The sequence below is a fragment of the Vipera ursinii genome (assembly GCF_947247035.1).
Source record: "Vipera ursinii genome assembly, chromosome: 7".
Lineage (NCBI taxonomy): Eukaryota > Metazoa > Chordata > Lepidosauria > Squamata > Viperidae > Vipera > Vipera ursinii.
The window spans coordinates 62527491-62545240 of NC_139521.1; the positions used below are offsets into that span (position 1 = coordinate 62527491).

Below are 17750 nucleotides of genomic sequence, written 5' to 3' on the forward strand. Positions count from 1 at the left end.
GACCCTGCAATTGTCATAAATGTGAGCTAGTTGCCAAGTGTCCAGATTTTGACCATGTGACCATGGGAATGCTGCCACAGTCATAAGTGTGAAAAATGGTGATAAGTTACTTTTTTCAAGTGCTGTAACTTTGAACAGTCACTAAATGAATGGTTGTAAAACAAGGACTACCTGTACTAATCTGCTTTTAGGCCCAGGATAGTCAGTATAGTAATGTGTCTCTTGAATGATATGAACAGGTGAAACATATATGTGTGTTTGTGTATGTGTGTGTGTTTATGTATGTATGTGTGTATGTATGGGAAGTAGGGCGATGAGGGTCAGGCATACAACCAACACAGCTGAGCTGGATGTAACACATGTGGGCGGTGAACCTACAGACCTATCACACGTTTGATGGCTAAGTTATTAATAGTTAAATGACTATAAAAACAATGTCTCTCTAATGTTGGCTTACTCTTTGACAATGTTAGCAGTGGCTAATGAAAGCTTAGTGTGAAAAAAAGTTTCTGTCCCGGACATCAGCATGTCTTCCTTTTTACAAATATATACTGTATACTATACTGACTATCCTATAAAACTGTCTACTGGCCACACACACACAAACACACACACACACACACACACAAACACAAAGTTATAAAAGACAACTGAACCATTTCTGAATTCACCAACCATATAGAAAAAGGCATATGTCTTAACAAAACTCATGTATTTCATCAACAGATACAATTCATTAACTATATAAAAATCTGGCCTCCTGCTGAAACCCAAGCCTCATGATTTAAAGTACCTTCTTGATTGTATCCAGCATAGATCTCCCTCCTTGCCAAGGTTTTGAATTCTTCCTAATGCATGTCAAGCTAGCCATACTGTGCCACTTTCGGTCCTCCAGCTTCTTATGAAAAGCATTTGCCAACAACAACACGGTATCGTATATGTAAAGGTTGGTAATCTGTCAAAGAGATTAAGATTTGATTATAAGTGACTAGCACCCACATGCTAGCAGAATTCAGAGGCAGTTTGTCTCAGCTGTCACCACTCAAGCTTTCATGAACTTAAATGTAATATATCACCACAATAGATTGCCTCACATTTTACAAACCACTTGGGCCCAGAGGCTGTAACGTGATTACTAGTTAATTCAGTTTGCATTTCATAAGCGAAGGCATGTTTCTGGCTGCTACTTGAAATGTTACACTTTTTTAATCCAAGGGTTATTTCAATGCATGTCAAGGATTTTATAGTGTCTTGATAAGGACTGGTGTCAGGTATACTCATGTATGAACAACTGCATGCAGCTTGTTCTCCAGGTATAAGTCCTCACTGCACCAGGACATCCTTCTGATTTCCAAATACAGTTAAGGAGAATAATAATAATAATAATAATAATAATAATAATAATAATAATAATAATAATAATAATGATGATGATGATGATGATGATGATGATGATGATGATGATGATGGAAGGGACCTTGGAGGTCACCTAGTCCAACCCCCTCCTCAGGCAGAAAACCATATACCATTTCAGGCAAATGGCTGTCCAGTCTCTTCATAAGAACTTCCAGTGTTGGAGCATTGGATGACACCACCTCAACTGTGAGTTTCATGTTTCAGATTAATATTCCTAACAGGTACAGTATTTCAAAAAAGCCTTTCCCAAAGGTATCCAAGGTCTAACATTCTGGCATGTGTATGTTTCATACACAGAGAGTATGTGTCTCTGTACATGCAATTCCAACCCTACATTTTGACCAGGTAGAGAGAAGCCATTTCAGACCAAAAAATTATCAGTTTATTAAATTAGTTTTTTGCTTGTTTGTTTGCTTTAGGTGTTTTTTTTTTAAAAAATAATTATTGTACATTAGGGTAAAAATTCATGTTCACATTTTTTTAATGTGCTTGAAGTTAAACGTTCAGAATGAGTAGCATGTAAGTAGTCTAAATATGTACAGATCTCGGTAAATGAATGAGCTTCTCAACCATTTTAATATCTGAGCCATTTTAATACTTCAGCGTAGTTTTTTCTTTTTTAAAAAAAAGTAATGCCTTTATATAAGAAATGGTAAAGAATATTGTAAGCATTTAGAATTTACAGTTAGGTCCATAAAAGGAATTTCTAGACCAGGGGTAGGCAACCTTGGCTCTTTTATGACTTGTGGACTTCAACTCCCAGAATTCCTGAGCCAGCTATGCTGTCCACAAGTCATAAAAGGGCCAAGGTTGCCTACCCCTGTTCTAGGTTGTGATGGAGAAACCACAACAATTTAAATACATATTGTCCTTAAATCAACTTTCTTTCTATAAATAATCACTTCATTTTAGAAAAGGAAAGAAGAGAATGTGATTATAAGAGAGGAAGAGAAGAAAGAATGAAATAGAGAGACCGGCTTGGAGCAGTATATAATTTTTAGCAACTAAGAACAAAAGCTCTTGATATGAATAAACCAAAAATATGAAAAAAATGAAAACAAATCTTCCTTCTAGAGCTTAGAGAGCAGACAATGAAAAGTTTCTGGGCTACCCAATGCTCATCATCATCCTAATTTATACATGGTCTTTATAGAACTAATCTTTAAAAAAATAAAGCATTTTGTCTTTTGCATTAAGCAAGCAAAGTCATTAAGGTCACTAGCAACTTCTCCCAATAAAATGATTAAAAAAGCAATTCCTTAGTTTAGAGGAATACTGAGACATTCTTACAGTTCATGCTGATTCATATATTGGGTCTAATGAATAAAGGTTATGAATAAGGTCTCTCACAAATTACTATGAACAAATTATATCTATCTTCAACTTTTTAAAGCTGCCATTTATTTTGCGATGCTTGCATGACTTCAAAGATAAAAAACTTCAGTTTTGGAAGCAGCCAAATAAGCCTTTCAAAGGATGTGGCTACTTATATGATTCATACAGAAGTGTTTGCACATGCTAATGGCCATTGTGAAAAATGTTTTTTTAATGCTCTGCACTTTATCAAATAGCCATGCATTTAAAATCAGTCATTTAATAATCGGATGTTATGATTTATCCCACAAAAGCTACTTATGACCTGCTTTCAACGTTATGACAGCTGCTGTACATACACACGTACACACCCTACTTGTGGTCATGTGATCATATTTTGGGCACTTGGCAACCTGCTCATCTTGCAGGCACATAACTGTAATTCCTGATTTTTTTTTGCTGGTTTCTGGCATTTACTTCCAGTTTCCAGCAAAAAACGGCCATCAGGAGATATTGATTTACTGCATTGGATTCTGGTTGCCCTCCGGGTGAGATTCAAGGTGCTGGTGATGGTCTATAAAGCCCTAAATGGCATGGGTCCAGATTACTTACAGGAGCACATGCTGCCGGCATCAACTTCCCTTCATCCAGTGCGCTCCCACAGAGAGGGCCTCCTCAGGGTGCCATCGGTCAGAGAGTGTCGACTGGCGGCCCCCAGGGGGAGGGCGTTCTCTGTGGGCGCCCCAGACCTTTGGAACCATTTACCGGTTGAGTTCCGGATGGCTCCTGACCTTCGCTCCTTCCGCCGTGACCTAAAAACTTACTTATTTGAACAAGCCGGCCTGGTCTGATGGGTTTGGGGTATTTTAATATTAATTTTATTATTTTTACTGTAATTGGGCTACAATGTTTAATTCTTTTTTAACTTTTGTACATTGTATTTTTATTGTATTTATTGCCCTGTACACCGCCCTGAGTCCTTCGGGAGAAGGGCGGTATAGAAATTTTATTATTATTATTATTATTAATGACAGCAGTGCTTACTCAATGACCACTGCTTTTGCTTAATGACTGCTGCAAAAAATGTTGAAACATTGGGTCTGGTCATCTGATGCCTCAGCTTAGGACCACAATGATTTATAGCTAAATCTGGGCTTAATTACAGTTGTTGGTTGAGGACTACCTATATTTCTTCATTCAACATTAAGAAAGACAATTGTTAAGCCAAGAAATAAATATTTTTAGTCTTTATGTATACTGTAGATGAGCACTTTTGTCACTGTCAATCACCAGGAGTTCATGTATGCTAATTAATTTTACGTTAATTTTTATATCTAAATTTTAGATATACTTTATAATACTTTATTAATCACAGCGACCTCAAAGCATATTATATTTTGGGAATTGGAATTCCGCTTCATATATTTATTGTGGTCACATGTAATCAAAAGTGGTTGCTTAATGTCCTGTATAATTCAGAAAAAGGCAATTGATTTAATGTGCATTTTAATATGCATTTTTTAAAGGTTTCAGAGTGGAGGATAATGGAAAGAAATGGAATGGAATGCAATAGAATGGAATGGAATGGAGCAGAATGGCACTGAATAGAATAGGCAATGAAAGGACCAGTTTTTATGTTTGCTTTTCTGAACACTTCAGGAGAAAAAGAGAGAGAGAAAAAAAATCTATACATTGATTCCTGAAGTTTTAGTGTGGAAATTAGCCATGGATAAAGATAATCTGCTTTGGCTATGTTTGATTACATTGCTTTGGATTAATACTGGTTTAGTTCACCATATGCCTGAGGTTTAGTTACCTCAGAGCAGGACTGAACAGCTGAAACTACTATTAGTCAGTGAGCTGGACATAGTGATGATTTTGTCATAGGTTATCTATATTCACCACATTCAAAAGATTGGCCAGCAGAGTTAGTTTTTCAATATATGTACTATCCTTGTAAGTACTAATTATAGCAGAATTTAGAAGCAGAGTCTAATGAATGCACATCAGAAAAGAGAGAAATGAAATGGGTACTTAAGATTGAATAAATAGGGCAAAAGAGGTATGAAAAGGTGTCGGTGGAATTCCCCCAAAATCTAAGATTAAGCCTCAAACCTAGTTTAACCCTAAAATTATTCCTATAGATTTGGCAAATAGGATAATTATAGTCAGGATTTAGAATTAACAGAACAACCAAATAAAAGAGTTGGAAGGGACTTTGGAGGTCTTTTAGACCAACCCCCTGCTGAAGTCCCACTTCATGCTTCCCTCCATGTAGATGTAGTTCCATTGAGGACTACATGCTGTATGCAGTTTGTCAGCCAGGTATGAATCCATATGTGATGATGCTGACTAACCCCCATTTTTTGATTTTACCAAGAAGTAGGTTGTGAAGACATGTATCAATATATTTCCTTCCTCCCTCCCTCCCTCCCTCCCTCCCTCTTTCTTTCTTTCTTTCTTTCTTTCTTTCTTTCTTTCTTTCCTTCCTTCCTTCCTTCCTTCCTTCCTTCCTTCCTTCCTTCCTTTCTTTCTTTCTTTCTTTCTTTCTTTCTTTCTTCATGATGTTGGTCATAAAACATCAAAAGTAATGTTGAAACCTAGCAAGGGATTTTGATACTCCTACGTCTTTAAGAAGCTTTTACCATCCTTTGATTTGAGGCAGTACTGCTGGATATGATTGAAATAGCACTTGCTGTATGCCAAGACTTTTTGCCCATAAGTCAGAAGAACATGTTATGTATCACGTACAGTACCATCTATTACATTTTGCATTCAACACATTTACATTTGGGAATTCCTGGCAGGATTGTCCATCTATAATGAGCAGATAATATTTCTTCTTGATTACTATATAAAGCAAAGTATCTAGCATACAAGACTATTATGTACATATCAATAATTCATACAATTAGACAAAAGTTATATAACAATGATGATTGTTGCATTTCATAGATCTACTGAATTAAGGCTTATGAAATAATGAGTAAAAATTAAAATATTTTAAATAGTGTAGTTAAACACATATCTAACACCTTAAAAATGCTTGTTATGAGTACTAAAATCTATAAATTCACAGTTAATCATTGATTGATATTCTTAACCTAAGTGTTTAATCCCATTTCTTTTTATTTTAATCCCATTTATATCCCGCCCTTCTCCGAAGACTCAGGGCGGCTTACAATCTAAGAAGCACAAATCAATGTGCTTAGCAATAGCCTTCATTCTATGTATATGCCTGCTTATTAGGGCTTTCAGGCCCCCCCAAGCGGCTTTATTACAAAGTCAGCTTATTGCCCCCAACAATCTGGGTCCTCATTTTACCTACCTCGGAAGGATGGAAGGCTGAGTCAACCTTGAGCCTGGTGGGACTCAAACCTGCACTAATTGCAGGCAGCTGGTGTTACTTAAGAAAGCATTAGCCCACTGCTCTACCAAGTGTTAACCTGTTTTGCAGAAAAAAAGCTTGAGACAGCTGAAATAAGTGGACATGGTGTGCAAAACCTTTTGAGGTGGGTAAAAAAAAGCCATTTTTAAAAATACACGAGTTCAGAGTTTGTTTTGTTTTATTTTGGAATTTTTACCTCAAGAAGACCTACGGTTTTGAACCAATCTGTATTCATTAATTCCCTTTGTAGTCTGACACCATTCATATAATATTATAAGGGTAGAGACAGTGCAAGATTTCAGCTGAATGGCACTCAGAATGAAAAGAAAAATCACATTTTAATTGAAAAGTCTGGCCCTTTTGAGCAGATTTTCTGGGAAAGGATATTTGCAAAGCAAAGGAACCCATATAGTGATCTGCAGAAAGCCATGAATATTTATTTATTTATTTATTATTTATTTATTAGTTTTTATAAACCGCCCTTCTCCTGAGGGACTCGGGGCGGTGTACAGAGGAAGGAAGGTATACAGATGAACAATAAAAAGTAATAAAAACAATAGTGAAAACAAACTGGGACCCCAATTAACGCTATCATGCCAGGCCGGACTGCTGGAACAGGAAAGTTTTTAAGTCGCGACGGAAGGTACGGAGGTCGGGGGCCATCCGGATTTCGGTTGGTATGTGATTTCGTTATGGACTGTGTAAGGGAGTGTATGTGTTTGTTTATGTGTGCTTTTGTATGTTTGGATTTATGAACCTATATTTAACTGCGTAAGATGGATGAAAGTTTCATTATATAAAAAGCTTTCCACTTCCTCATCCACCTAAGTAATGATTATATAAGAGGATCAGAGGATACCTCCATATTTTGAGAAAAGGGGTCTTTCGGGTCACAAAGTGATGAAGATATTCGGTGGTTCCCACGGAAACAGCGCTGACTGATGTTCTGGGGTACAGGAAAGCTCTGCCGAATAATTGTTAATCTTCCAATTGACTTTCTCACCAGATCCTGTACGTCTCCATCATTGATTTCCTGTAAGATAAACCACAGAATATTTGGAAAACAATAAATACCTGCTGTAAGTTGCAATGTGTGGGATACATGTAGGACACCATACAATAAGCTGAAATAACTATCAATATCCAAAAGCTTTGTGCTTTACAACTTTAAAACTTAAAGCTTAATGGAAACTATAGCCAAGATCAACTCAAGGAAATTCACTTTATAGATTATTTAATGCTTTTTTCATATGCAGGCATGAAGAAGCAAAATAAGCAGGAGAGATATTGTGCACACTGAAATCAGACAAACAGACACAAAGGATAAGATGATGAACAAGACAAGTCTGTTCTGTGATAGAGCATACAGGACAAAGTAATGTCAGAGCATTTCCATCTCCCAGGACAATGTATGGCAGATCTCAAAGTGACTGTTTAGGGGGAAAAAGGACTTTAAAGGCAGCATTGAAAAAGAAATCATTGAACAGCAAAAAGGTTTCAGGCAATCTTAAAAGGTTTCAACAATCATAAACAATGTTAATACATTACAATTATTAGTTGATAAGAGACTTGTAATCTGTCTCATCTGCCTTTCTATAAGCAACATATCTTCCTTTCCTTTTTCACCTCAACCCAATTTGAATCCTGCTTCAGTCCAGGTGGTGATAAGCCCTTCTACCTCAGATTATTGGCAAAAAGGTACTTTGGTTTACCACATTTTTAAAAAGAAACAAGAAAAAAGCACAGGAAAAAGGAGAAAGTTTTGGGGGAAAAATTCTTGGAGTTATCCTGTAAGAACTGAAATGCATTTACCCAAATAGACAAAAATGCTTGAGGTGATCTAACATGGATGTGTGTGGCTAGGAAATAGAACAAACTCTTTCTTGAGGTCACTTTGATGGTGTGCATGGGATTAAAACAGGATGGTGTCGTCACTTTTTGTCCTCCAAAGATGGTTGGCAGGACAGTTGGGCAGTAGGGACAAGCCCTGATTTGAGGAAGAAGTTTATATGCGCTCACAGCCTTGAGTTATAACAAAAAAAAGATACAGGTGGGATATAAATAAATAAATTATTGATAAGAAATAAGAAAATGCTATCTTCAAGGTAGTATTAAGAAACGTTTTGTTTCTAAACCATGGAAAGTATAGGTTCCTACTACTCTGCGTTGATCAGATGAAGTCTCAGGTATTTTGTTTAGTTCTGGGTTTTGAGAAGGATTTTCAAGAAGGACTCAGAGAAGCATCAGCATATTCAGAAAGGCAATGAAGACGATTGGGGACAAATTAAGATTTATAAAGAGAAATTGAAGTAATTGGGCACACTTAGCCTTGAAAAGCAAACACTGAAGGGAGAGGTGCTATTGTCTTTCAAATACCTGAAAGGACATCATGAAAAAAATATGAGATCTTTTCATGACTAGGACATATATAATAGATTTAAGCTGCAGAAAAGCAGATTCTAATTAAATGTTAGGGAAAAAAGAAACTCTTCCTACCAGTTACAGTGGTTTAATCATGGAACTAGTTACCCACTAAGGTTCTTCTTGTTGTTGTTGTTGTTATTGTTGTTATTATTATTATTATTATTATTATTATTATTATTATTATTATTATTGCATAGCATTGTTACAATAGTCAGGAGACGACCATGCAAGCGCAGAATACAGTTTGGCTTGCCAAGTTAACAGCCTTGTTGTAAAACTTGCTTGCATATTTCCGAAGGTGCACCACAGGAGGGCAAGCTGCCTTCACACCAGAGAGAAAGACGAGTGGATCTTCCTGCAGGGTCACCCAAAGCCATACCACTTCCTGGAGCTGCATCGCAAATGGGCATTGCAAGCGGGAAGGTTCAGAGCTATCAGGAATCTGAATGCCTGCACAGAGCACCAACTTGTCTCCCCACTAAGTGGTACCTATCTATCTACTTTCATAGAACATGGTATCGAACTGTTAGATGCACAGAAGCTGAGGCGAGTGACAGGAACTCATCCTGCCACGCACTGCTAAGACTCGAACCACTAGAGCAGAGACCATCTCCAGCATCATTAAGCTGCTAAATCACATCTCTAAAGCTAGTGAGTAATGGTCTGCTTTTTACAGAACATTACCAATCAGACCTGTTCCTTTACTGTAGTCTTTTATTTGCTTCTTGATATTTTAAAATAAATAGAAAATGTTTTAAACCCCACTCCATTCCCCGCCCTACCAATAGCTTTAATTTGGATTCTGAACAGGTCAGGGGGTTAGTCAGAAAACTTATTCAAATTATTCAGATGTTTTATTTTGGCAAGGAAGAACATGCTTAAGTCCCATATTAATTCACAGCAAACTTTGTCCACATTTATGAATCTGAAGGTCCATCTTTTATATTTCAAAAATCATATGTAAGGAAACAACCAAAAGAGTGGCTGTAATTCAAAGTTTATTTTTACCATTTTCCTAGCTGATTAGATAAATATAATCTATAAAAATGGATATAGATTAAAGTATAAATCATGATTAATGTTGCCACTTAAACATGCCTATATTTAAATTTCCCACACCTAGATCAGATGTAATACTATTGTTTTGTTTCTTTAATGGCAAATGTGAAGAGCTATGAATTTTAAACATCAATCATCTTGACTAAACCAAGCCTATTTTATTCTTCTTCATAGGCTGTCATAGATTTCTGAAGCCATCTGTTATTTTTGTTCTTTATGAAATATAGATTTTTTGAGAAACAAAATAACACCTGGCATCAGCTGTGTCCAGTGTAATATCCTGAATTTCTGGTCGATTAATCCTTAATGTACCATAGATAATGGTTTCTCTCAGCTTACAAAGCCGTCTTATCATTTAGTCTGTATCATTTCAAATAGCCACAAGATGGAGAGCAAAGTTACCAGTTTTTACAAAATATAAACCATTTTCATGTAACAGCAATATAGTTAGAGATGAAATTTTCAGAGAATTTATTAGCCATTTTACAAACCAATGCAACTGAAAAGAAAATGATTAAATGGTATATATAATATTAATAAGCAGATATGAATTTGGCTATGAATGGAAAAGTAAATTTGTAAGATAATCGGATAAATGAAGGTGAATATAGGTGTCCTAGGACAGGGGTCGGCAACCTGAAAAAGCAAAAGAGCCACTGGGAACCGGTTCCATCATACATAAAAAAAAGTGGGAGCCGCGCGCGTGCATCCACGCACTCACATGCGCATAAAACAAAATGTTTTGTGCATGCGCAAAACGTTGTTTTTTGAGCATGCGCGTGCATGGATACACGTGCGCGGTTCCACTTTTTTTTATGTGGATGCACCTGCACGCTATCAGCGATGGGTCTCCGTGGTGACGGGCGCTGGGTTGCGGCGCTGCCTTCAGCCCGGGTGTCGCCGGAGCCACCCCCGGGACCTCCAAACTGCCGCCCGAACACCCGTTTGGAGACCTGCTGGTGCCGGTTCTAAACTGGCACCAGCAGGTCTCCAAACCGCACCTCCGCTCGAACACCAACAGGTCTCGACACGGGTGTTCGGGCGGAGCTGCTCGTGCACCTCTCCAAAGGTTTGGAGAGCGCGCACAGCTCTCCAAACCTTTTGAGAGGTGCGCGCGCAGCTCCGCCCGAACAGCGGTTTGGAGACCTGCTGGTGCCGGTTTAGAAAGCTGCTGCGGGCCACAGCAGCTTTCTAAACTGGCACCAGCAGGTCTCCCAACCGCACCTCCGCTCGAATACCAGCAGGTCTCGACATGGGTGTTCGGGCGGAGCTGCGCGCGTACCTCTCCAAACCTTTGGAGAGGTGCGCATGCAGCTCCGCCTGAACAGCGGTTTGGAGACCTGCTGGTGCCAGTTTAGAAAGCTGCTGCAGGCCGTGGCAGCTTTCTAAACCAGCACTAGCAGGTCTCCAAACCGCACCTCCGCCTGAACACCAGCAAGTCTCCAAACGGGTGTTCGGGCGGAGGTGCGAGAGAGGTGCACACGCACCGGGCGACTGGGAGCCGCAGGAGATGGCTCAAAGAGCCGCATGCGGCTCCGGAGCTGCGGGTTGCCAACCCGTGTCCTAGGATAATGTTGCAAGATCCAATCTGGGTCAGTTACCAGGACCAGTAGTTTTGTATTCCAAGCTTTCAGACTAATCCTAAATCTAGCAGTTCCCATTGATGTAAAACAGGGTTCTTCAAACTTGGCCATTTTATGACTTGTGGACTTCAACTCCCAGAACTCCTCAGCCAGGCACACTGGCTGAGGAATTCTGGGAGTTGAAGTCCACAAGTCATAAAAGGGCCAAGTTTGAACATTCCTGTTGTAAAACTTTGTGGATGGACAGATGAATATATGTTTATTTATTAATGAATCATTTAAATAATACATTAAGCCTGAGAATCCTAAGCTGGGAGAAGAGCTCCAACAGATTCTAGAAAAAACTTCAGGGGTCTCTGTTCAGAGTAGTGCAGTGTTAGGAATAGCAAAGATCCTGCACAGAACCCTCAATCTCTCAGGCCTCTGGTAGAGAACCCAAGATTGAGGCATACAGATGAGAAGGAATACAATCAACCTCAGGTCTCCATGGGACAACTGTAACACACGTAGGAGTTTATTTCAGGATGATTCTTCTTACTTTACACCTCAGATATATCCACCAGGATCTAGAGAGAGTCATAGTCTCTTCTACTTGTACTTCAGTATGCTTTCCCAAGTCCCTGTACTGGACAAGCTGTCTTTGAGGCTTGGAAGCCACACATTTCTTCTTCCCTTAACAAGAGCCCTCATGCTGCAGTGGTTAGAAAGCACTATTGTAGACTAACTTTGCCCACAACATGGAGTTTGACGTTGATTGGGCTTGAGGTTGACTCAGCCTTCTATCCTCTGAGGTTAGTAAAATGAGGACCCAGATTGTTGGGAGCAATATGTTGACATACAGACAGTGCTGTAAAACACTGTGGGGCAGTATATAAGTCTAAGTGTTATTGCTACTGCTGTTTTATAGTATGATCCCAAGTGTTATCTCTGATTTTTCCTTTTTCAAGAAAAGTTGCTAAATTAACAGGGGGGCAAAAATCAAAAGTGTTTATTTAAATTAATTTCAATTTAAAAAATTGATACCTGTCATAATTTTGTCCCTTTCATTGTTCTTGCTTCACTCAACCCATTCAAATACAGCTACTGTATCTTCACAGCATTAAAAAGTCAGTTATGAATTTAGGCTAAGGAAGTTATACTTTGACATTATCTTATAAGCAGTTCTGCCATTTAAGCAAAGTGTTCTGGATTGTGATTTCCTTACATTACATATCATTGTTCTCTTTAGTCAGTCATAGGCAGATCCCACGCACCTAGGATTTCCTACATGTAAAATAGCATCACTGTACACATGATAAGATAAATGAATTATGTATCTTTATGTTAATAAGAAATGAGCAAATTTTCATGTAAAACGTCATGGTCACAGGACCCACAAAATAGCTGGCACATCTTTTCTAAAATGCTTGGGCTCTTAAAATCTCTGCAAACACAGATGCTTTATTTCTCAAGAAGCCCAAGGCATTGTTTCCTTAATATTCAAATCTTCCCTCCATTTTAATTAGAAATCACAGCTTTTGTTTTGTTTGTTTATCATTTTGCAGTTGCTTCCCCAAAGACACATACTAAATAGAATAAAAATATCCTGAAAAGTAGGCTTAGGAAAGTATAAACAATATATGTTTTGTCACTGTAATAAGGTATTATAAGTACTGCAGAGAACAAGTTCTCAGCCAGCATTTTAGAATATAGATTATACAGTTTTCTTTTGTTTATACTTTCAAAACTTTTAAAGCGGTAAACTCTTCTAATTTCTTATTTTCTGTAGCTGTGGATAAATTGGAGTTAGCAAAAAAGAAAACAGTAAACAGTAAACTAACATCAATGTTGCTTTCCACTGATCTAGTTAAAATTATTTGAAAAATATACATTTTTTATTTTTTAAAAAAATATTTGTCATATGTTCCAATCATTTTGGAATGGGTAAGCATGAGGAGAGACATTGTGAGGTCCCATGTTGGACAAGAAGCAGGGGAAATAAATACAGTGTGCTTTTTACTTGCAAAAAGGTTGATCCCACAAATATCTGAATTTTACAAAGTCTATGGCAGTGTTTCTCAACTTTGACAAATTTACGTGGACCTCAACCTCCATTGAAGCATGCTGGCTGGGGAATTCTGGGAGTTGATGTCCACATATCTTAAAGTAATAAGATTGAGAAACACTGGTCTACAGTGATAACCTTTGAAAGCTGATGTCTACCCATCCATTAAGATTTGTTTTCTTTCCACCACCATTCCTGGTCTCCTTCTCATCACTATTTCCGATTACCTCCCACATTAAGGAAAGATTCCCATATGAACTCACAATAATTATAGCATGATCAGCTTTGAATTTCTATAATTGGATTTTCCTCCATATGCTAGGCACTTGGAAACTGAGAGAAAGCCTTTTCAGTTATGGCACACCTTCCTAAATATGTTCATCTTGGCACCTAATCTGTTTAATTTTAGGTAGCATGTCAACATTATCCATCTTTTCTGAGAATATGGTAAATAAAGTGGATTTTTAATAGCAATTTTCTGCACTGATTTATCAGTTTGTATTTTATAGCAATGTTAATGTTGTTCTTACCATCTGTTCCTATGGTTAGAAGCTGCTTTTAATGGAAAGGTAAGATTACTATGAATGAATATTTGTCTTTCTGGCAGCCTTTGATGCTGTAGATCAAATGATTTAGGTAATATAGAGTTGAATTCAGAAAACCAAAGTGCTCTCAAATATTTCTTAGAACATCAAAAACCAAAAACATCTGGAAGCAAAACTCAAAATTTTGAGTTTCATTTTCCTTCTCTTTAGCTTGAAGAGAACTGTTTAGGGTTCGGATCGGTAAAAATCACTTTCTAACATTCCTTTATTTTTCCCCAGCTATGAAACATCATGGTTATTCTAGCTCTGAATACACAGTAAATTGTTTCTGAATTGTGAGCAGAGGAGAAGTGTAAAACTTCCCTTTTTAGAAGAAAAGCAGGATATAAGAATGACAATAAATTAATGCATAATTATGTATTTATATATTTATAACTCTAGTTATAACAGTGAAATGGTGCTGAGTTTTATTTAGCTAAGCTGTTAAAAGAATAAAAGAAGACGACTATTCAATGCTTAATTTAGCTGTCAACTGACCCAGGTTGCCCAGACAGCTGTGATTTTGGTCACCCTATCTCAAAACTCTCCCTGGGAAAATCCTTTTTTCCCCTTGTGAATGAGGACAAAAGTGGGCATGCCTCCTGAGTCATTATCATCTTCCTTCTTGGAATTTTCTTCCAGGTTGAACAAGAACTGCAGACAACAACAATTCCTCTTACACTAGCACAGACAATATTGAATTATGATCTGGAATTATGATGATCCGAGGAATATATTCTGCATGCCATTGCAAGCCCTTTCATCACAGCCCCAATGCAACAAGAAATTCTGCTGCCATATTCTGGATTGAGTTATCAGGGAAGAGTGTTCCAGTGGCTAATCACGATACAAAACTATTGGCCAAATGATACTAGAAAGCCTTGAAGGGTTGTGGTTGTTTCAGAAATTTTAGAGGAATAAAGTCAAGGGTCTTTCTCTTGAATTCAGTATTTTTGTTTTCAGAAACTGCTTAATTGCTGAAGACAAATGTAGAATTGTTATGTACAAAAGTATTTTCTTAAAGAAACCTGCATATGGTTTTAATGTAAGGAATAAACAAAAATCGCATTAAAATAAAGAGTCCCTTGAGTTCTATATTTCTCCTTGGAGACATAAATGAAGGATAAGAAAAAGAGATTATTGCTTTAAGAATGATCTTATCTCCAGTGAGAAGTTTCCTTAAGCCAGAGACACCCGTTTCAGCCTCATATGCAAATTTCATCAATGAACTGTAGAGAGATGATGTGCTTGACCTCATGAAAGATCCAAACTCTTCTTCCAAATGATATTTGAAGGGTGAATTGTATGGAACTGCTATTATGTAATCCATAAAATCCCAATGCTAATCTATTAAAGGTGCCAGAAGAATTTAAAAATAATCATTGTAGTGTTGCCACACAAGCTCCATCCCTTTTGTATGTGTATTGCAACATCACAAGCCTATATGGAAGGAATGGAACTTGTGCCACGAAACTCATTTTATCATTATGACAAAACTACTGTGGTTTAGCCTTACGAGTGGGTGCGGCATTAATGCCTATGATAAATTGTAGATTCCTTCTAAGCTCACAGTCATAATGTAGCCTATATGGACATAAAGCTCAGCACAGCCTAATTTCTTAATAATGTTTGGAATTAAGTTTTAACTGTATTAAGAACATTTGGAATAGCAAGTTTAGGGCATTCACTGCGTACCTTCTTTCAGTCCTTAGGAAAGAAAGACTTAGGAAGAAATGAATTTGGGTGGTGAAAATAAATGGCCCAGATAGATATGAAATAAGATTTTGAAATTAATTATAAGAAATCTTCCCATGAGAAGCAACTGTTGTTTTGAACTCTGGAAAAATACATTATAGGATGAGACTTTGAATGTTGGACACTAGAAGAAATGTGAAGGAGTTAAAGATTACAATTAAAGGAGAAGGACATTTAAATTCAGCTTGCTGACAAAGAATGGAACAAATAGGAGGTGCATGTTTTAGTGGCATGGTGGGTGTGATATGTTAATTTATAAAACATGTATCATTAAAATAAAACCTATTTGGATAATATTTCTTTAGGAAATATATATCTAAGCAAGGACCAATATGTTTTAAAAACACCATTAGGTGTTTTTTTAATGATTTTTAAATAGATGTTTAAAAGATGGGTGGATAAATAAGTACAATGTAAATATTAAAGATAACATGACTGGTTTTTCGTTTGACTATCAAATAGAAAACAAAATTTCATTTATAATGTGTATCATCATATTCTAGTGCAGACAGTCTAGATTCCAGATATTAATATTATTCCCCATAACATGAGATACAATTTAAGAAACATAGATGTTTTGTTAAAAAAAAAAGATTAATTCCAAGCTGGATATAAGACTCAAGACCCAAATGAGATCATAGCATTACCTTAAATGTTTCAAATGCTTAATTAAATATTTAAAAAATATTCTAAATTTCTAAGACATGACCTTTTTTTTTCTTTAGGCGATTTCTATACAAACATGCCCTTTATATTTTTTTATAAATATAAATATTTTTTTTCATCCCAGCATTTTTCTTAGAGCAACCCCCCCAAAAAAGAGCAATTCATATCCCATCAATAGCTGAGCTCTATTTTTTAAAAAATGGCACTTGCAAAGGAGATACCTGTAATTCAAATGGTGGGGTACTGCTGAAACCACACAAGAGTGTGCAAAAAAAGGAATAGCAATACATCTGAACACAGAGAAGTCTGTGACAGATAAGAAGATGGGAGAAGTACAATCCAAAAATAATAGAACTCTGGGAAGCATCTCAGTGAAAACAAATCAAACGTAAAGTTTTGCTATAACAGCGCATTTTAAGAGGATTTGCTGTGATTGCATTATTTTTCATGATTATAAATAAACTATAGATATATGCTGTAAAACTAAACCTCAGTTCCTTATCACTATCTTTACATTTTCACATTTTCAATACAAAGGCAGAGAAATTAGAGAGGTCCCATAGTATGTAAGTTTAAATGAATCTCAGGTGCAAAAAGAATTGAGAATCCTTCCCCAAACCATCTGTTCCCTTCAATTATTATTGTTTAAAATGAAAAAAGGCATTTATTTAAATTAATATATAGTCCTTATATAATGTAATGCCAATAAAAATGATAACTTTAGCCACTTATCACTTGTACATTTAGCTATAAGCAGAATATATCATAATCCATCAGAAATAATGGGGAGCTTGAGTTAATAAACACTTAGAGATTAATTATTTCAACAGGACTATGTATTAAATAGGGACACAGTGGCTCAGTGGGTTAGGATGCTGAGCTTGTCGAACAGAAGGTCAGCAGTTTGGCAGGTCGAATCCCAAGTGCCGCGTAACAGAGTGAGCGCCTGTTACTCGTCCCAGCTTCTGCCAACCTAGCAGTTCGAAAGCACGTAAAAATGCAAGTAGAAAAATAGGGACCACTACGGTGGGAAGGTAACAGCGTTCCGTGCGCCTTTGGCGTCTAGTCATGCCGGCCACATGACCACGGAGACGTCCTTGGACAAGCACTGGCTCTTCGGCTTTGAAACGGAGATGAGCACTGGCCCCTAGAGTCGGAAACGACTAGCACGCATGTGCGGGGGAACCTTTACCTTTACCTTTATGTATTAAATATTTATTGGATTTACTTAGGTAAACACATTGGATTTGTAAAGCTAGCTAAAAATGTTAGTTGAGACTGTAAACAAAGTAGATCTATTTTTAAGTATGTCTAAATCTGGCCCAATCTATTCTATTTTACTCCAGCATTCATCCTTAAAAAAGCATTCATCCTTATATCCTATATAATCCTTGCCATAAACTTAAATTAACCTAGGCTGAGAACTGGTGATTGCAAAGTAACCAAATAAACTTTATAGATGAAGGAAGATTTACTCAAGGAAAATTGGTTAGTGTCTGAGGCACCACATGTTTATT

The 17750-nt window shown here is 37.1% G+C and overlaps 1 protein-coding gene across 2 annotated transcripts in view; it reads right to left on the reverse strand.

Annotated features, from left to right (window-relative positions):
- GRID2 (glutamate ionotropic receptor delta type subunit 2) overlaps nucleotides 1–17750 on the reverse strand; it is a 1067823-nt gene that overhangs the window by 376497 nt on the left and 673576 nt on the right. For both annotated transcript variants that reach the window (XM_083367820.1, XM_083367821.1), the window contains exons 6-7: nucleotides 6978–7151; nucleotides 794–955 (exon numbers count right to left, since the gene is read on the reverse strand). In XM_083367820.1, the coding sequence (XP_083223946.1) occupies nucleotides 794–955; nucleotides 6978–7151 (336 nt within the window). The remainder of the gene's footprint in view (nucleotides 1–793; nucleotides 956–6977; nucleotides 7152–17750) is intronic.